The following is a 22,311-nucleotide window of genomic DNA, read 5'->3' as shown; positions in this document are numbered from 1 at the left end:
TAAGATGGATGTTTAATGCTGTTTATCCTATAGAATCACAGATGTATCCCAAAATCGAACACATTTTTAAAAACCTAAAACAAAATTAACGCATTGAATTTCAAACTTTTCTTTAAGTCAAAGATATGCATATGTTGGTATCAAGTTTTATTATTCCTATGATTGGGATTTTCTCTGTGTTGTCTTTTGTAAATTACAAAAAAATGTGTACCGGGCAAAGTCTTGTCATTAACAAAACTTCCTACAGAAGACATTACACATTATTTCTATTGACTTTTCAATATTCGAATGGCATTAGCTTGTAGTATTCACATTACTTATTAATGCAATTGTTAAATGGAGAGCAGTTCCTAAGACGAAAATCATTGTCTAAATACAAATCGACAAAAAAGATATAAAACACCATTTCCAAGGAAAATTTTACAAACCAATCTGAGTTAAATTTATGTCAACATTTTAGTCTTGCATTGTGCTTTAAACAATATCTCAAGAAGGTGAGCACTAAGTTCTCCACACATAAAACTGGTCACATTATTGTGTATGTCCGACAAAAGGCTCATTTATTCTAGTGATTGAAGTTGTTCATTGCTGTCTAGCACAATGCTTTTTTTTATTCTTATATTTTATATTTGAAAATTGCCTTTCTCTAATGAGTTCTTTTAAATATATTGAAATCTAGGAAACTTTTAAAGCTTACTATACAGTATAATAATTGGTCATTGCTGAGAGCTGAACGCTGACATACATTCTTAACGATAGTTGCCACACTAGCAATCATACTATATCCCAATTTGATACAAGCAATCCACAAAACATTACATCGAAAACTAAATATTAAACATCGGAATCAATTAATGACTATTAAATTTTTAATATACTATAACGTGTTAAACATAAAATTTGAAAATGAAATGAGGAATGTGTCAAAGAGACAGCAACCCGACAAGATAGCAGACAACAACCGAAGGCCACCAATGGGTCAGTTTACCTGACGTCGAAGTAACTGCTGGATTTGTTGTTGTGGTTGGCGTTGTAGTTGTTGGCGTTGTTGTGGTTGGCGTTGTAGTGGTTGGTGCTGGCGTTGTAGTTGTTGGCGTTGTAGTGGTTGGCGTTGTTGTGGTTGGCGTTGTAGTTGTTGGCGTTGTAGTGGTTGCCGTTGTAGTGGTTGGCATTGTAGTTGTTGGCGTTGTTGTGGTTGGCGTTGTAGTTGTTGGCGTTGTTGTGGTTGGCGTTGTAGTGGTTGGTGCTGGTGTTGTTGTGGTTGGCGTTGTAGTGGTTGGTGTTGTTGTAGTTGGCGTTGTTGTTGTTGTTGTGGTTGGTGTTGTTGTTGTTGGTGCTGGTGTTGTTGTAGTTTGTGGTGTTGTTGTGGTTGGTGTTGTTGTTGGCGTTGTTGTGGTTGGTGTGGATGTTGTTGGCGTTGTTGTGCTCGTTGTTGTTGTACTTGTTAAAGGACTTGCTGTTAAAAGAATAATACATTGTTATCCACAGTAGTATGATATTTAAAATACATCCTGTTCTGGTCATTGTAATTTTGGTAGTTATTTTTATTAAAACGAAATGCATGTTTCTCACAGAACAGAATCAAAAGCAAGTTTCTTTAATTTCACTTTCAGACATTTAGATGATACAATGTCACTCAATAACCCAATGTCTGTAAGTGCTTATTTCTCTTATATCCCAGTTAATGTAAAATGTATGATACTGCCGTAAGTAGAAGATCCTCCTCGTATCTTGATCATTGCTTTCACACATATGTCAACTCCCCTTTTCTCAGAAGCAAACAATCCTTCTCCGCCATCGTTTGCGTTTACATATCTCAATTGATACACAACGTTCGTGCATATTTCATCTCTACGAACGTCATTAACAGGATTGTGCTTTTTACACAAAATCTGCTCAAACAGAGTTAAAAGGAAGAACAACTGAAATCGACCCTTCAAGTTTTACGGTCACCATCAAGAATTGCTTGACCGATATGTGTCTATATTACCTGCGATATTTTTGTGTAGTTTTAACTCTTTATATACCAGTAGAGTCGCTAAGGACGAAATTGCCGGTTGTGACATTTTAACTATTTTTGATTCGCATAGCGCTTACTCTGTCGACTGGTATCGCTCCTCGAGTTCATGCGATTCCCTCTGTTTCACTGTGTTACCTTAATTTTTCTCTCCCTAATCGATTTATGAGATTTGAACAACGGTTAACTACTGTCGCTTTTATTTGTACATGCATCTTAATTTCATATTCCTTTTGAAAAGAGTAAAATATTTTAGAGAATTATAATTAAATAAAGTATGACTATACCTATGTTTAAAAATAACACATGTTATAAAAATTGATAAGTTATCTCTGAAATGTTACATTACAGTTTGTAAGATGTTAGTGTCCTCTTTTTTTCCTATATTGTTGGTGATCCCTGTTGTCCTTGAAGGACCTTATACATGTAATGTAAATAATTTCTTTTCTACAAATACCTTGGTGTGTGAATCGCCTAGGCAACGTTTCAATAATTCATTCTTGCATCAATTGAACCAAAACCGTTTTGAAATCGTGCCAGTGTTTTTTGTTGGTTTATTATCTTATTACTTTCAATTAATACAAACCGCATGTTCCAGGAATCAGCCAAATATCGTCAACCGCCATATACGACATCCATCCATTTCTGGTGCCTACGAATGAAACCTATGTAAAAAACAACATTTTGTTTTGTAAAACGGCAAGCTTATTCGATATCACAGATCTTTAAGTCATTTGTGTAAAAACAAATGTAGAAGTTTTCGAGTTGCTTTGAAGAGGAAACTTCATTTTTTGTTTAATTGTTTAATTTGGAAGTTTTGTTGAAAATATTTGTTTACGAAGACGAGACTATCTAAGCATATTGTTCATTACTAGTTTGAAGCAAATGAAAACCCACATGAGTTCATAATAAAAAAAAAAGAACCTGAAAAAAATCAAACCAACCCTATATATTAACAAAGATATGAGGGAAAACTCGACCTTTGTTTCTTTAACTTTCAAATCCTATTAATAAAAACATATACAAAATATATGTCCATCGTAAATTATGTACCTAAAAACATTTATCCTGATAATACACTGATTTCAAAACAATTCTTTGAATGTTTTGTAAACTGTGAAAACTTCGTCCAATTCTTATCAAGAGTATATCTTAAAACGCGGACATCAAAATAGATAAATGTTCCAACTTTCAAGTTTATGTCACCACACCATTATGGAAAAACTAGCTAGGACGAATAAAACAACTGACGAACGGACACACATACAACAAAACATAAAACCTAACTACTTATGTAATTAAGGTAGCAATTAAGGCATTATAGTTATTTGTTAGATGAAGGCAAATTCTTAACTAGAAAAAAAAACGGTAATTTCCCATTATACTTCATTATGGTTCCAATGAATATGCATAATGTTTGCTCGTGTGCAATGTTTTTTTTGTAGAGACATGCTCAATTCTTTGTATTTCAAAGAGTGAAAACAATGTTTACAATGCAATAATAAAGCTTAGATTTCCATTGATTAAAATTATTCTGGCCAGATTTAAAAAAATCAATTATCGACTTCATTATGTTTTCTGATTTTTAATTCGCGTATTTAAATATTCAAAATCGATATTAATGCAATCCTGCTTAATGCATAAGTAATGACCAATGAAAGGTTGAAAACATTGTAGGTAACAGAAAAACATTCTTAGAAAATATGCCTCTGTCTGTAGTTTTTCACAATCTGCAAAATAAAACTTGGATCATGATGTTGTTTGTCATTTTACTTGTAATTATCGTAAATTATTCTTCTAAATATATACTGATAACCATTTTTTTTAGATTGGTTGACGCTTGTGAGTCAAAAACTCAAAAACTATATGAGATATTTATCAAAACTATACAAACCTTCAAATTATCAACTGCTGGAATATCTATTTCCTGATACAACCATTGCTTGCCTTGTGAAGCATTTTTAAAAAACACTGATGTATCTTGACCAGTTGAATCACTCACAAACACATTCATAAAACCCATGGATATTGCAGTATAACTATACATATGATACCAAAATGACAAGCACCGGTCTACCTCTAAAGATTGAAAATAGAAAATAGAAAATGATAATCATGGAAAAAAAGATAAAGAACAACAGAAGTTTGAGTAGAGCTGTCAATTGCATAATTTACTCCGCAATCTGGTAAACTGAGAAAATGTAACTGGAAGATCAAAATGTTCATATTTAGGGATGGAGCGGTAAAGTTGCTTTAACTTTAAGTAATTCAAATACTTGTGTTATAAATAATTTTTAAACATTAACAATAACGCATTTACTCTTTATTTTTATCAAGTTATTCCTGTATGAATATACTGTTTCTCATAAAGCTTTAACTGGTCATGCAATATCTTACTTGGGAAGTCAATTTGTGTTGACATGACCGCCTTGTCGCCACTCGCGGTCTTTCCAGATGAATGAAGGTACAGAAATATAAAACCTTCTTTGGCCATTTGAGGACCTGAGTATACGTAAGGTGCTTTCTGTAATATATATAAAAAATAATATCCTTTTAATGTTTAAGGGTTGTACTTACATGAGCATTACCACAGGTATCACATTTCCAGCAGAATTTACTTTCCCTTCCGGAGCACCAGAGATCACTACGGCTTTTCGGTAAGGTTTAAGTTGCTCAGGCTTTAGTTTTTATGTTGTTGTTGTATACTGTAATTTGTCTTTATGTTGTTTTTTGTTTGCTTTCGGTCTGCTTGGAGTTTAATTATACATGTAGAAGAAGGTCTGGTGCTAAGCACCACTTTTTGTCTTATAAGATAGATGAAACATGAGCGTTCATAAACCCATTCAGTTTTTTAAGTACAATTTCTATATAGCCCTAATCTATTCGGGAAAAAAGGTCTTTTGTAGCGTTAAGCTCTGTCTGAATGAGTGTTTTACAGTTGAGTTTACAATTTTGTTATTAAGGCTTACAGAGCTTCAGCAGTGAAGGTTACGAAAGTAGTTTAGGAAACATGGTTTATCGAAATGTAAACAAAGAGATAAAATTATAATTGACCAATCCAATTCAAGTATTCATAGATATGCAAATCAAATACTTCTAATGCCAAACGCTCTGAAAAGTCTGTGTTTGACAATATCTAGACGATAGCTGTATGCTTGTATCTGTTTGATTTATGATTTATTACATTGGGAACATCAGTTGTACAGATAATGAAATTTCGAGGAGCCGAAGAGTACCTGATGTCTACTGCGCTGACCATAATTGAATCAACGTCGGTGAGCCGAGTTGAAATTATTCATTCTATGCACTGAACTGCAAGACGGATTATACCCTTAATTACGTCATTGTAGCCATATTGTGGTCAAAATAGTTCACAAATGAAGAGGTCACACTTTCGTCTCTAGATAGATGTAAGATGTGGATTGTTCTCCTTATGATATATTGTTTTCATGATACGAACCAGCATATACGATTGAATGATTAAGCTTCGAACTTTTGATTCGGTACTCACTGGGAAGTCTTTATTCGACAAAACATGCGTCTTGTGTTCTAAATAACATACTTGGTATCTTGGATGGGTTTATTACATTGTCCAAAAGGGTAAATCTTGATAAAAGAGGGACGAAAGATACCAAAGGGACAGTCAAACTCATAAATCTAAAACAAACTGACAACGCCATGGCTAAAAATGAAAAAGACAAACAAACAACAGCACACACGACATAACATAGAAAACTAAAGAATAAACAACACGAACCCCACCAAAAAACTAGGGGTGATCTCAGGTGCTCCGGAAGGGTAAGCAGATCCTGCTCCACATGCGGCACCCGTCGTGTTGCTTATGCGATAACAAATCCGGTAAATAGTCTAATTCATGAAAGGTAATGGGATTGTAGTTACGACGTAAGGAACATATCCGATATCATTTGTGAAACGGTTATTCCATAACGGTCAACCAACTCGTGATGGCGCCCGTAAAATTTACGAAGGGATGATTTCAACTTTACCATTTGGAACTCTTGGTTTAATAGCTTCCTTGTGAGCAGCAACCCTCTATCAAGAAAATCATGATAGGAAATGCAAGCACGGGAATATCGTATCAATTGGGAGATATATACCCCGTATGCAGGTGCTGCTGGAATGTTGCTATTTAGAAATGGAAAGTTCACAACTGGAAAGCTGAAATCATCTCTTTTGTCGCAAAGTTTTGTTTTCTACCGACCCTCATTGTCAATTTCTAGATGTAAGTCAAGATATGAGGCCGACTTAACTGTATCTGTAGTATCCTTTATCTCTAGCTCGATTGGATAGATGCGTTCCACATGGTCACCAAATTTTGAATTATTTAGTGAAAGAACATCATCTATATAGCGAAAAGTAGAGTTAAAGGATATTGCTAACTTCTTATCTTTCTTCCTAAGAAGTTCCTGCATGAAGTCCGCCTCATAATAATAAAGAAACAAGTCGGCAAGTAGAGGGGCACAGTTTGTTCCCATTGGAATGCCGACAGTCTATTGAAAAACACGTCCTCCGAACGTAACAAATATGTTGTCAATCAAGAAATCAAGCATCTTGATAATAACTTTCCAATCCCCACTTGGCCCGGATTTTTTATTCATCAGTTTATCAGTTAAACTTACCGAACTTGTGTCCCAATTCATTTCGTCTGTTGTTGGTTCCTGCATGAACACACAGTATTCACCCACTTCTGAAGTGCAACCAATAGATGCGTATTCTGAAATATAGGAAACGATAAAAAGCATTATGAACAGACGAAGATCCGTCATTCTTAATGTCGTGTCTCGCACAATACAAACACCTAACGTGATTTATGTTTTCAATATGCATTTGAAAGATTTTACACTTAATGTAATCGATATAATTTTGAAGTAAAAAAGCTACAAGATAAGATTTGTTGTTAGTAACGTTTTCGTTTTAGATTTTAAAGTTTCAAAACGTACTTTCAAATATAATCAATGTATTCTATCATTATATACCATAGTATAGAAATAATTTCATTTCTTATTTTAACATGTGCGTTGTCTGCATAGATGTAATGAAAAACAGGTTTTTTTTTAAACTCTTGAATCCGTACTTGTCTTGTACCCATATCAATAAAAAGAGTATTCTGCGGTTAATGAGGAGACCACAGTATATTGTAAAATGATTAAAGAGATTTCATCACTCGTTACATTGACGTTAAACTCGGCTCAGTTAAATTTTAAATCCATATATTACAATTTGTTTCCAAACAATGAGGTAGTCGTTGCCATTGATATGTGTTACCTGAAAGTTCAGTGCAGTTTATGCCTTTGAATCCATAATCACACGTACATACGTAGCTATCAGTGTTAACTGGACTGTCACAAGATCCAAATTTGCATGGGTTACTCAAGCATCCTGCAAAGAGAAAAAAAAACGTTCATGAAGACAAACAGGTTTGATATACAACAGATGTTTTTTTAATCTTCCCTAGTGAGCATAAACGTCGGCGAATACTTGAATTTGATAAAGGTACTTATACACATAAAACAAAACATGCAATAGTAACATTTATTGGTCTGGCTAGTTCTACATCATACAGTAAAGAGCGACTTTTTTGAAAGTATCATTAAAAAGTCGCACTTTTTACATTATTTCGAAATGAAGAAGAAAACCACAAGAATACAATTTAAAAACAATTACATTTCAAATAAACAATGATTAAGTAATAACATGATGTATATTTGTAAGTATATTTTAGAATGATTCAGATCGTCCACGATAGTAACAGAAACCTACGGAGCCCCTTAAGTGCCAAAGATGAAATTAAAAATATTTGTGCGCGCGACTTTAAATCTTGTGCGCACAACTTTAAATATTGAGTGCACAACTTTTAAACTTGTGCGCACAACTTTAAATCCTGTGTGCACAACTTTAAATCTTGTGCACACAACTTTAAATCTTGAGCGCATAACTTTTTAAAAATTTTTTTTTAACCTGTGCGCACAACTTTTTTAATCTTGTGCGCACAACTTTTATTCTTGTGCACACAACTTTTGTAATCTTGTGCGCACAACTTTAAAAACTTGTGCGCATAACTTTTTTAAACTTGTGAGCACAATTTTTTTAAACACCTTTAAATTTGAACGCACAATGTTTATAGTAGACTTGAACGTGCGACTGTTTAAACTGTCCACAAAACTATAAGTCATATGTGTCTATAAACTTGCTTTTATTTGCTAATTAATCAAGCAAGGATGGACCTGATTTTTACGTGTATTATTTTGTGAATAAATCATAAGGGTAAACATATACTGCATTGTCTTGCATTGTAGCTAATTCGAATAGTTAAGCTGTTATCAGAAGGACCATGTGAGCTAGTGTCATCAATAAGCCCCAGTCATGTTTTGATAATCAATGCCCAGTAATATTTGGGTACCAGCATTTATGACGACAAAGCTTAGAAAAGTGATCAATATACAAACACTTTAAAATATTCTCTAGAAATTAGAATTAACAATGATAATGCAGTCATATCTTAAATGAAGCACATGTAAAATATATAGGTCTTGCACAAGGTCATGTTTCTCTCATTGGTAAACATACCCCATCTTCTTTATATCTAATTGGAGAAAATATGGATCTATCCGATACTAAGTCAATGTTTGCCTGCTTTTATTTCATCGTTGAAAATATCTAGATCTGGTAAACATCGAGTGCACAACAAACACATCTTCATATTTAGAAGAAATGTGAATTAGGGAATTATAACGACAATGTAACATGATAAAATATTTAGTTGTTGTGAGCATGTGTTTTATACTTTGATGGTATGTTTATATGTTTGTAACAAAGTTGATCCTTATCGCCCCTTCTCCTCTACACAGATGTAGATATATCGAGTCCTTGTTTAGGGGTGGGATGAAAGTAAACTCATTGTTGTGCTTTGGTAATCCCATACAAATGAAATTTTATAGTGGGTAGTCATTAAACCATTTCCTTCAGTAATGAAATCATATACCAATGAAATAACGCAACTAAATAATCATTAAAAACAACACATTGTGATCAGTAAAGAAACCTCAAAACGCTCTGGTAATCATGCAATCAAAAACCATAACATATATATAGTTTTAAAAAGTTGTGCGAACAAGATTTAAAGTTGTGAGCACAAGATTAAAAATTGTGCGCACAAGTTTAAAAAAGTTGTGCGCACAAGTTTAAAAGTTGTGTGCACAAGATTTAAAGCTGTGCACAAAAGATTAAAAGTTGTGCGCAAAGTTTAAAAGTTGTGTGCACAAGTTTAAAAGTTGTGCGCACAAGATTTAAAGTCGCGCGTACAAATATTTTAAATTTCATCTTTGGCACTTAAGGGGCTCCGTAGAAACCTGTCCGTCAAAAGTCAGATAGTCCACTACTGTAGCAGAAACTTGTCCGTCAAAACAAGGTTGAAACTCGTCACTTCAATGGGTTTTTTTTAATTATTAGTTCGATCTGAGAACAGTATATAGAATGAAATTCAAAACAGTGTGGCTGTGGCCATTGATTGACACATTAAATTCATCCATTGACTGGGACAATTTAGGTGAACGTTTGTATGTAACGACCACTGCTCACTATGTACTTTTTAACGACACTTAAACTATGGGGTCACCAAAGGTTCTCAACACCTTAATAAAGTAATTCGAAAAACTAATCAGAAATAACACGATGTTTTGATTTATATCAATTATATAAATCAAAACATAAAGGTTATTCCTGATTAATTTTTTGAATTATTTTATAATTAAAGGCGTTAAGAAACCTTTGGTGACCCCACAGTTTAAATGTCTATCGTAGGTACGTCGTGAACAGTGGTCGTTACAGACAAACGTTCATGTAAATTGTCCCAGTCAATGGATGAATTTAATGTGTCAATCAATGGCCACAGCCACACTGTTTTGAATTTCATTCTATATATATATATATATATATATATATATATATATATATATATATATATAAGTACGTCTGAGTCAGTGACAACTCTACAACAGATGTATCCATCGGATCGCCATCAATGATGGTGATACATGGCTGTGTACATTATGTATATATATATATATATATATATATATATATATGTTCCTGGTTCGATAATAGTAACATGAAAACAATTCTGTCAGCAAACTCACCCGTTCCAATGGAAACAAAATTCATTTTAAATCCCCTTCCTGGAGCTTTATCACTGCCTACAAAGCTATCAAAAATGATGATCATTGTGTTCATTTCCTCATCAACAGTTGTATCCCAAACCTCATGGTTTGTTGAGCCACAACGTCTGTGGAGAAAAATATTTATCTTTTTATAGATTGCATGATTAACTTGTATTTATTGTGACTTAATCCTAGTGATTATTTTTCCTATTTGCATGTTCTAAACATGTTTAAAATAATAGTTGATACAATCAAACAATATTTGTCGTTAAGACAAAAAGCAAACTCACAACTGAGAGTATAATATAGTTATCAAAGGTACCAGGATTATAATTTCGTATACAAGACGCGCGTTTCGTTTTCATAATACTCATCAGTGACGCACATATTCAACATAGTTATAAAAGCCAAACAAGTACAAAGCATTGAGGATCCAAAATTCCAAAACATTGTTGTGCCAAATATGGCTAAGGTAATCTATGCCTGGGATAAGAAAATCCTTAGTTTTTCCAAAAAATTTTGTTAACAGTAAATTCATAAAAACGACCACAAAATTGATATTCATGTCAACACCGAAGTGCTGACTACTATAATAAGTGAACACGAAAGAATCGAGAATTCGATCCGTAAGTAATCATAACAAAAAAAAAAATGCTTATCTGTTTGCATAACAAAAATATCCTGACATGTACACTCTTCATGAAAAGTTTGAAGTCAAAGAGAATTACTCTAAAACATTTGTCATACATACTATTGCCCTTTTTGTTCCATCATGTTGTAGCGTTACCCATAAAATTATGTTTCTAGAGTTTATTAATACATACTCTGGCCCCTTTTGTCCCATCATGTTGTATCTTATCTCCATCCAATGATAACAGGCATAGTTGTTATTACTGATTTCCATGTCAACAATGGTTCCTCTTAATATATTATTTTCTACACCCTAGTTGTTAATAGATATTTAGCTTACAGTTAAGAACATACATATCATAATTTGTTGTCGAATAATTAAAGATGTTACATTTGATATCCGAAAACGATAAAAGTCAATTAATAAAATGCACTAATGGGTCTGTATCGTTCACTAAGGTCGATACATCTTCTAGAATGGGCACTCTCCAACTTTGTAGACAAGAAGATAATTAAATTCTTAAAATGCTTAAATCTCATTTCTTTTCATCTTGTCATGTCATTTTTTTTCTATTTAGAATTTCTCTTTATCTTAAATAGGTTTTTGCCCCCCAAAAAATGATTAAAATTGTCATTCCTCAATCAGAACAGAACAGACAATTTAATCTAAGCGGAATTAAGAGATTTTGACCAAAGGCGGTATCATTTTAGTCCTATGTTATTTTTACATCCCAACTTTTTTTCTCTAGAGGGGTGATCTGAGTCGGATTACTCACTTGAGTTTCTTTATTCTGCATGCTAGCTTTTGATCTGTAACATTTTGGCGGGAACGTGTACCACACAATACCAATTAGAAATATTTAAGCGGAATAAAGACTTACTTACAAAATTTATTCAGAAACGCATCCACTAAATTATAAGCATCTATGCCGAAAATCGAACTCGAGACCTTAAACATAAGAAGCCACAATTTATACTCTTACACCAAGATGACTAGTTTCAATCTAACTGTTGATTTAACATATTTAAACATTGTATCCGGGGCTCCTGGAGCAGTTAAAGTTGAATAATAAAATTATAAATGCTCTTATTAACGTTACCATAAACTATTGGTCTGAAGATTTACAATAACCTCAAATATTCAATGAGTTTTATTACTTTTTATTACCTTTATAATCCACGTGCAACTCAGTTCTGTGTCATAATTATTAGGATAATTAGGAGATGTAAGTGTTACTTCTGTTCCCATAGGTACATTGATTGTGCCTCCGCAAGAAGCTGTATAGAAGAAAACAACTGTATTAGTTTATTTTCTTGGCAGACCAACAATATATTTAAATGAGGCATGTGAACTACATTTCCTGATAATTCTTTGGCAATCCGTTTGACAAAAATTTGGGTAAAGTCATTAAATTTCAATCTGCTGATTTCTTGCACAACTGATACAAAATGGTAAATATTTGGCCTTAACTTATTTGATTCGAGTGTACCTGATGAGTCTTTTCTAGGCAAAACGCACGTCTGTCGTAAAACGTTTTAATCCTGGGTAAGATTATCTGAATGTACGTCAGGACTTTTGTGTACAGAAAAGTCAAATTATAACGAGGAAGGAGACATTTTATTAAACGATAATAGTATATGTAATGAAATTAATAATAAACTCATCATAGATACCAGGATAAAAATTTTCTATTTACGCCAGACGCGCGTTTCTTCTACAATAGACTCATCATTGACTCTAGAATCAAAAAATGTTAAAAGGCCAAATAGCATACGAATTTGAAGAGCATTGAGGACCGAACATTCAAAAAGTTTGCCAAATACAGTTAAGGTAATCTATTCCTGAGGTAGAAAAGCCTTAGTTTTTCAAAATTTCAAAGTTTCGTTGACAGTTAATTTATAAATATGAACATATCAATGATAAGTGCTGATTACTGGGCTGGTGATACCCTTGGTGAAATAAATCCCCACCAGCAGTGGCATCGACAATTAAATAACAGGCAATTACATAAAATATTTCATTTTGTTTTGTTCCACTAGAACACACTCGTGATATCGCGGGTCCGTGACTGAATTAAAGTATATAGTTATGCGTAAGCCTTATTTTAGTATTGGTATTGTCATCTGATAGAGTCATGCCGATTATAAGATACACATTTTTCTCCGCTTTCAAATATTTCTGTGTGAACCCCTCGGACCTGGAACTTATCAATTATTGGTAATATTAATTAGTTGGAAAACAAAAGGTCCTGGAATGGAGTATTTTTTAATCAACAGCATTGTCCTATATTAGTTATAAATAAAGTTGAATTCTTTGATTCGCTGTTTTACGTCATGCTCGCTAACAAATTGAAAACTATACCTATACGCCTTATTTTAAGTCACGATTTTTATTATTCGTATTGTTATCTTAGAAAGTTTTACTGATTAAAATACTACAATATGGAACAATTTGACAATGATTGAATTTAGTAGTGTCAACCCTGTGATTATGACCCGTGTAGATAGCAAAATCCTAAAAACACCGTTTGGTGGGGCGCCTGTCAGATGCGGAAACGCTCAGATAAGATAATAGGTAACAGGTGAATATACTATTGGTGTCGCAATCGGATTCGACCCGGAACCTGTTAATTATGGGCAATATTACTTGGAAAACAAAAGGGTCTGGAGTGGTGTAATTTTCAATCTACACCATTGTCCTATATTAGCAATATATAAAGTTGAATTCTTTGATTTGTCGTTTTTACCCCATGACGGCTGACAAATTGGACCTCGTTATTTTAGTATTATAGATATTTGTGATTGATTTAAGAGCTGTCTTTTATGTAATAAATTATATGTACATGTAGTAAAATTGAGAATGGAAATGGGGAATGTGTCAAAGAGACAACAACCCGATTAAAGTGGCTACTTTCACTTGGCTTACCATTATTGGAAATAGGTTGTTCACAGAGATCACCGGTCAAAACATCTGGACAGTAACAGGTACAGTTCCAAAGAGTAAATCCACCGTTTTTACATCCAAGACTTGGACAGTTATCTAAAAAATTGATGTAAACATTTAAGACAGTATTTTAATTTTAGAGGAAATTGTACATAATAACATGTATTTCTTCTAGGAATACCATAGGTTGAACATTTTCGTTTTTTTCATCATTATTGTTATTAGTGCGTGACGAAATCCAAAAACTTTCAATTTTGAACGAGAATTAAGTATGTGTACATGATACATCTATGACCTTATAATAACATGGAATCAGATTTTTTTTATTTGAAAGTTATATATATATATAATTATATAATTCGTCTAAACATCAGCCCAACTGTTCTGAAAAACTGTTACAAAATCTGTTTTATCTTCATCAACAATGATAACATTAATGCATCAAGAATATCGTAGACAAGAACAATTCAGAGCAGAAAATAAATTTCCTGAGCACACTTTTGAAGCTTTGAATATGTACTATAAAAAATATTTACAATTGAGCAAGATCTACTTTCACTGGTGGAAAGCGGATGGTCGTAATGTAAAGATACGACCATCCGAAAATGGGAGACAACTCTAGGGATAAGTTTTTCTTTTCCGATTTTCGTGCAGAAAAACTTATCCCTAGAGATGTCTCCCAGTTTCGGATGAAGTTACGACCGTCCGCTTACCACCAGTGACTTTGTAACAAAAATATATAAGCTCACCTGCACATTTATAGACACTGTTTACTTCAGCTATGTCATAATACATAAGATCATTACCGACACTTGCAAGAAACTTCAAACGCCAGTCTTTAACCACAATGGTTTCCATTCCGTTTTTAGTAAAACTCTAAAACATTATAATGAAATTGATACAATGTACCGCAACGATAACCAGTAAAATTTATTCTTCATTGGCTTAAGGTATAGGGGGAGTTTTGAGATCTCACAAAACATGTTTAACCCCGCCGAATTTATGAACCTGTCCCAAGTCAGGAGCCTCTAGCCTTTGTTAGTTTAGTATTATTTTCAATTCTAGTTCATTTATATGCTTGGGGTTGAGTACGCATTTTTGTTTAAGGGGCCAGCTGAAATCCGCCTCCGGGTGCGGGATTTTCTTTGCTGTGTTGGAGACCCATTGGTGCATGGCCTTTGGCTGTTTTTCTTTTTTGGTCGAGTTGTTGTGTCTTTGATACCTTCCCAATTTCCATTCTCAATTTTATATAATTCATATTTGAAATCAAATGATCATAGTTCAAAATAAAAATTTTTGTCGGTTTTGTAATAACTTTCTTTTAAGCAGAGTATAATTTATAAATATTAATATTGTTTAGTTTTATAGTTGTAAGCTATACTTTTATAGACTATTATTTGAACTTTGGTGGATAGTTGTGTCATTGGCAATCATACCATATTAGTAAAATGTTTTTCAAATAGAAAATGAAAATGTTGAGAACACAGACGTTAAGCACGTTATTGTGTCAATACCGTGTAATCAACCAGTCCATACTAATAAACAGCTTTTCTATAAATCATAACACTTAAATTATATAAATTTTATATCCATAGGTAAGACAGGTAAATAGTATTTCGTTAATAGTTATCCCACGATGACGCGGTGTGTCAGTGTAAGATCATCCCGATGGCCGGAGGCCAGACGGTGATCTAACACTGACACACCAAGTCCGAGTGGGATAACTATTTTACATCCCAGCTGTTTTAGATTAGACGAAAAACCATTTACAATTCATAAAATTTAATTTAGAACACCACACAACCTTTATAATATACTTTATACATTACTATATGATTTATACCCTTTTTGACCCCCAAACACGATGAGTAGATATCAAACAATGTCAACTCGCCCCACTGGCCAATCGGCCCAACCTATATCGCCACTTTATGAAAAAAATCTCCACACTCTTGTTTACCGACTCTCCCAACTTTTGAAAAAGTGTAAAATCAAACTGAACAATCACTGACAATTCACTTATTAACGAAAAGGGTTTACACCCCACTGAATAAAGGTCTGCCAACTCGCCCCACTTATAAAAATCATCTTGCTTCCTTTAAGTATGTTAAATTCCTGATAGTTCGTATCCAGTCGTCCTGGTGTAGTGGTTGTGTTGTGGCGTGATATGCTAAAGGTCTTGAGTTCGAATCCCAGCATATACACTGGATTTTTTCTACGTGAATTTTGATAGATAGTCTTTTCCGTATAATTGTATATTTAATTATAAGTTTTATAGTGGATTTGACATTCCCGCAAAAAATGTTACAGAACAAAGGAAAGCATGCATAACAAAGAAACTCAAACTAGGGTGATCTGGAAGGGTGATACGGCTCAGATCACCCCTGTTAGAACAAAGGAGCTGGGATGTAAAAAAATACTACAAATTGTTTTATCATATTTAACATTAGTCTAAAATAAGGAAAACATATTTACAAAACGTCAAACATATGCGTGTCAGACGTAACAGATTATACGAATTTTAACTTTAGCAGGGGTGTTTGTGTTCTTCAAAACAGTGTTATATCCGAGAAAATTCGAATGAATGATATGCTTTATATATAAAGTATTAAAATATTACTGAATATATGGCATGGTATTGGTTGCAAAAATTCGATATTTTTCATTTAAATGCAATACCTTATATTTAATTGACATATTTCTTCATTTAATTGCAATATTTTTTCATTTGAATGGTATATTTTTTCATTTAGATGCAATATTTTTTATTTAAATGGTATAATTTTTCATTTAAATGGTATAATTTTTCATTTAAATGGTATATTTTTTCATTTAGATGCAATATTTTTTATTCAAATGGTATAATTTTCCATTCAAATGGTATAATTTTTCATTCAAATGGTATAATTTTTCATTTAAATGGTATATTTTTTCATTTAGATGCAATATTTTTTATTCAAATGGTATAATTTTCCATTCAAATGGTATAATTTTTCATTCAAATGGTATAATTTTTCATTCAAATGGTATAATTTTCATACAAATGCAATATTTTTTATTCAATTGGTATAAAATATCATTTGCATGCAATATTTTTTATTCAATTGGTATAATAGTTTTATATTTATATGCAATAATTGCATCATGGGAAATTCTTTGACGCCTTAAGGTCAAATTTGCAACAACGTTTGTGATTGGTCGGTATTTATTTTGATTTTCCCCCTTTCTTTCTAAACTTCAGTGACCAAGAATTAAAAAACGCGTCAGCCTCAGAATATCGCCCATCTAACTAAAATTTGGAGTTCGTGCACTGGCAATTAATGCAAATAGTGGCCAGACAGATCAAAATATGCGAGTGACAAGTAATAATAATTAATTTGACACACAACTTGTTCATGGATAGAAACAGATGCCTAGGTGCATTGCAAAAACATCTCTAATAAAAACCCTTTCTGAAGAAACTCCCCTACAGTCTTCACATTGAAATAAAAAATATATACATAGCTAGTCCCCCTCCCCCGCTAAGTCAAGATACATGTTGTCATGACGTTCTTTTGTGCTACATGTATATTATTTTGTTTACTTCAAGTTTCTTGATCCTCAGAGACGTTGCAGGTGGACAAACATGAAAAAAGAATAAACAGCCTTCAAGGACGTTATAATTATTTGAACAAAGCCACCTCTTTTTTTGCTACATGAAGAAAAAAAATCACCTAATTACAACAGCAGAACAAGAGACCCCGTGACAAGGAGAGACATAAGCTGTTATACTCCGGAACAAGTTCTTTAATAAAGACAATTCAGGATAAATAGGAACCAGTTGCTAACCCATGTTACATTAATAGTCCTATGACATAGGACATCACTGTATGAGGCGTGAACTTCATTATTAATACTGATATGTGCTCTCATGTATTATGCCGCAAATCATTTTACATTTAGGATTCGTTGCTGAGCTTTTTTTACTGTTCTCATCTCCGAATCCCTTAAATTAGACTTTTTTCAAGCCCCACAGTAGTTCAATAATTACTATATGTCATTGCTTAAATAAGTATGCAGAGCATATGTCAAAACATATTTTATCTTCAGGACTTTTAAATGATTTACTTTTCAATACTGCATTGGGAAAGGAAAAGGGTATAGAAGTTTATTTTGTGATACAGTATATAATTTAATTATAGGTATCCAACAAATTATATGATTGTACGTTTAGCTATTATCTAGACTCGTACAAAATGTATATATTAAGACACACATAACAGGGGCGGATAAAAAAAAACTCGGTGTCTTAAAAGGGGTGGGAGAGGATTTTCAAATTTAGATATTTCTATAGAGATGTATATACAACGTATGCGAGTATTGGCAGCAATGGTTATGGTGTGTGTGTGTGTAAGGAGGGTTTCAGATCAAAGATCGTTTCTATAATTCTATATCTTTTAGGTTTTACCATTTCACTCTTTTTTTAATCCTTTGATCTCTATTATATTTGTCCTAAACATGCGTGACATATTTGCCACTGGACTTAAGGCAACCAAAAACCAATCAACTTATTCTGTATATTTCATTTCTTTATTATGTTATCTATAGGTTTGGTCCCGCCCCTTATCTATTTTTTTGTTTATATATGTGATAATGCCATTTTTTTGGGAAAAAAAGGTAGGGGCAAGGCGTTTTTAAAAACATATTAATGGGTCGCGTGTTTTTTTTTTTTTTTTTTTTTTTTGTTTGTTCTTCGGAAGTGAGCCAGAAGAAGTCTATTTCTGTCTTTGTTTTTTTGCATTTGGAAGATCTTCTGGCTCTCTTTTACTTCTTCTTTTTTGATAGGTTATTAAGACGGTAGATACACATAACAAACATGGCGTCGTTTAGTCTAAATGAAATTATTAATTTATGAATGCAGATATATAAGAATGTGAGCTGTTTTATAAACGTTTTTTATGGTATGTCAGTAGGACGATAAGCTGGATAAATATGAAAACTACACTGACAATAACTGTTAAGGGACAATTATTTGATATTCTAGGGAAGGGTTTTTGATTGATTAGTGTTTAACGCTACTGTCAACACTATTGGGCTATTCCTTGGTGGTCAGTTTAAATTTATAAATTAAGGATGGCAAAGGGAAGGGAGAACATTATTAATCATTTCAATATGTCTCTAATCATGCATATTTTTCAGCTCTTACCAGGCAACCATATTCATATATGAAATTCTTCTGTCCCCCACCCGAACAAATAAATAAATATAAAATGGCTCTTATTTATCACAAGTTTAAATTGATTGAAAAGTGGCCCAAACGTTGTGACCATCGAAATTTTGCAATAGAAATGACCACAAGATTTTAATAAAACAGCCAGTACAGGACTCGCACGAACGCCAGATTTAGTTAGAGGGGCGATATTCTGAAGCGTTTTTTTTTAATTATTGGTCATTCAAGTTTAGAAAGAAAGGGAAGAAAATCCAAATAAATACCGACCAATCACAAACGTTGTTGCAAATTTGACCTTAAGGCGTCAAAGAATTTCCCATGATGCAATTATTGCATATAAATATAAAACTATTATACCAATTGAATAAAAAATATTGTATGTAAATAAATTTTATTCCAATTGAATAAAAAATATTGCATTTGAATGAAAATTATACCATTTGAATGAAAAATTATACCATTTGAATGAAACATTATACCATTTGAATGAACAATTATACCATTTGAATGAAAAATATTGCATTTAAATGAAAAAATATACCATTTAAATGAAAATTTATACCATTTAAATTAAAAATATTGCATCTAAATGAAAAAATATACCATTCAAATGAAAAAATATACCATTCAAATGAAAAAATATTGCATTTAAATGAAGAAATATACCAACTAAATATAAAATATTGCATTTATTTAATGAAAAATATCGAATTTTTGCAACCAATACCATGCCATATTTTAGCAGGGGTGTTTGTGTTCTTCAAAACAGTGTTATATCCGAGAAAATTCGAATGAATGATATGCTTTATATATAAAGTATTCAAATATTACTGAATATGCGTTCCTGTAATTATCAACGCCTGTTTTGGCAAAAAACAAAAAGTGTTCACTATGGTCAGATTTAGGAAAATGTTAAGTTATCAAAGCTTATAGGTTTTAAAATATACGATTATATGAAATTTCGTTCGTGTAAATTATGTTCATAAAAGTATTTCTCTGCAAATAAGATTCATATGTGTAGAACTTTAAAGTGAAAATAGAATTGGGCCTGAAGCGTGGCTATATACCTCTCCATATCAAACATATGAGATGAATATAATTAACCTTTTTATGATAATCGTTTTATTTCTTAATCTATAATTGTTCCGTTATTAAAGAAGGATTTAGAAAAGTGCAATTCATAAGGAAGACCCGTTTAACTTTTAATTGCCGACAAACTTTTTTAATTAAAGCAAAATATATATCTTCTACATTTTCGGATCTAAATGGGGAAACATTGCATTTTGTTACGTTTTATATCATGTTTGGTAATCGTATATTGATTTTTACTTGTAAATTAGACCCTAAGTTTTTTCAACTGAATTGTTTCATATATTATCATGTTTGGGCCTTTTATAGCCGACTATACGGTATTGGTTTTTCTAATTGTTGAAGGCCGCACGTGCTTACATACAGTTCAACTTTTGTTAGAAAGTTGTCTCATTGGCAATCATACCACATCTACTTGTGTTTATACTTTAGGTGCTTATTACAAGACAATCAAAATATAATATGTTTGCATATTGTAAATTAATTAGTTGCCCAATCCTAAGCTCAAAGCTTATAAAGTATATCATTTCCAACATCTTAAAGACGATATCTTAACTGCGTAATCTTAGCTCGAAGCGTAAGAAGTAAATTATTTTGAGTTCAGTTGAGCTGAGATGAGGTTTTCTTCCAAACAAATTTTAGTTTTTTTTGTTTACTAAATTGATACATACTCTTAAAGCGTACTGTAAAACTGAAGACATGTCATAGGGATAAGTAGTTGATACTTTTGATCCTTTTACAAAGTTATTTGCACCCATCGATAGTCTGTCCCACATGATTTGTACATAGTTATCTCTATCAGGTCGACTCATTTCATGCTTTCCACCAAGGGCATGTAACATTTCGTGTATAATAATGCTATGCTAAAACAAGAAAAAAAAAAAAAAAAAACAACAATATCAACACAGAATATATATTGTTTGTATATTAGGAAAGCTAGCCAGTGAATCAGTTATTAAGAATAATGTAACATAAGTACTACTTTTCATGGTATTGAAATATGATTATGTCATTGAATTAATTATTTCTTTTGATAACAAAGACAGAGAGGAACTAATATTATTTTGTATTGTACATAACTCAGGCCATTTGTTTTCTCATTTGTCTTGTTTGAATTGTTTCACATTTCTCTTTTCGGAATCTTTTATGGCTTGCTCTGAAGTATGAGTTTTGCTCATTGTTGAAGGTCTTAGGAGTGACATTTGGAAATTATTTTGAAATTCATCATTTGACCTTTCATACCACATCCCTTATGTTATGTTTGCATGTCGATAACAATCATGCCAGATCTTCTTTTTCATTTTTACACGTAAATAGGAATCATACCACATTTTCTAATTTTATTATTACACGTAAATAGGAATCATATCAGATCCTTTTATTTTATGTTTACACATAAATAGGGATCATACTACATTCTCGAATTTTATTTTTACACGTAAATAGGAATCATATCAGATCCTTTTATTTTATGTTTACACGTAAATAGGAATCATACCACATTCTCTAAGTTTTAGTTCCATGTAAATAGGAATCATGTCACATCCTCTCATTTGTTTTTACTTGTAAATAGGAATCATACCACATCCTTTAGTTTTATGTTTACATGTGGATAGGAATCGCTTTTTATTAAAAGATGATCATAATATTGTAATTTGCAACAATCAAATAGGTTATAAATATATATGTTATACAGATTTTGATGAACCACACTTTATTTAATCAATAGCTTGAATAGATTAATTGCAATGATTCCATGGTATAATGACCATACAAATTAAACTGTCTCTCAACTGAATAATAATTGCATGTTTATACTCCTATAGCGCGACCCATGGTAAGTGCATGGAACAAAAGATTCAATAGGCTATATTTTCTTGCAGTATGAATAAATTATAAGATAATCATTTAAATAAATGTTGTTTCTATATTGACCACATAAATATGACAGCTTAGTTTACATTATACTTTTCATATAAATTTCTATTAAGAAAATAAAAGGAAAGTGTTTTTCAGCGTCGCAAACATTGGAACAATAAGTCAAATCCATTCCAAATCCATTCATAAATCATTTTTTCATTCTATTTCCTTTTTGAAAATAGAGTGGTGATGCAATGCATGATAAACACGAATGAATGTATGTTTGTGTGCTATGATACTACAAAATGTTGTCAGTTTAGAGTAGAGAGTCTATAAAGCTAGAGAGATGTCTCATTGTAGAAATACATGCCTTAAAAATTGATTA

At 32.3% G+C, this 22,311-nt stretch overlaps 1 protein-coding gene across 1 annotated transcript; it reads right to left on the bottom strand.

The window, feature by feature from the left end:
• Positions 1-923: 923 nt before the first annotated feature.
• Positions 924-21,268, bottom strand: LOC143062551 (uncharacterized). The gene is made up of 13 exons (XM_076234216.1): positions 21,191-21,268; positions 20,738-20,929; positions 14,518-14,644; positions 13,751-13,864; positions 11,993-12,102; positions 11,019-11,137; positions 10,174-10,319; positions 7,304-7,417; positions 6,658-6,752; positions 4,415-4,541; positions 3,912-4,096; positions 2,604-2,682; positions 924-1,456 (listed from the first exon to the last, which is right to left on the bottom strand). Exons 1-13 carry the CDS (start codon positions 21,266-21,268, stop codon positions 924-926), a joined length of 2,019 nt encoding a protein of 672 aa, XP_076090331.1.
• Positions 21,269-22,311: the final 1,043 nt, after the last annotated feature.

This window comes from Mytilus galloprovincialis, chromosome 2 (assembly GCF_965363235.1).
Source record: "Mytilus galloprovincialis chromosome 2, xbMytGall1.hap1.1, whole genome shotgun sequence".
NCBI lineage: Eukaryota > Metazoa > Mollusca > Bivalvia > Mytilida > Mytilidae > Mytilus > Mytilus galloprovincialis.
The sequence above is the reverse complement of the archived record's forward strand: the minus strand, read 5'-3'. Positions and strand labels throughout refer to the sequence as shown.

Coding starts and splice junctions, on each gene's coding strand:
- LOC143062551 (XM_076234216.1), bottom strand. CDS start 21,268: ATGTCACTCCTAAGACCTTCAACAATGAGCAAAACTCATACTTCAGAG. Junction 13,865..14,517: donor CAGTGTCTATAAATGTGCAG/GTGAGCTTATAT, acceptor TCAATTTTTTAG/ATAACTGTCCAAGTCTTGGA. Junction 1,457..2,603: donor GCTGATTCCTGGAACATGCG/GTTTGTATTAAT, acceptor TTCTTTTAACAG/CAAGTCCTTTAACAAGTACA.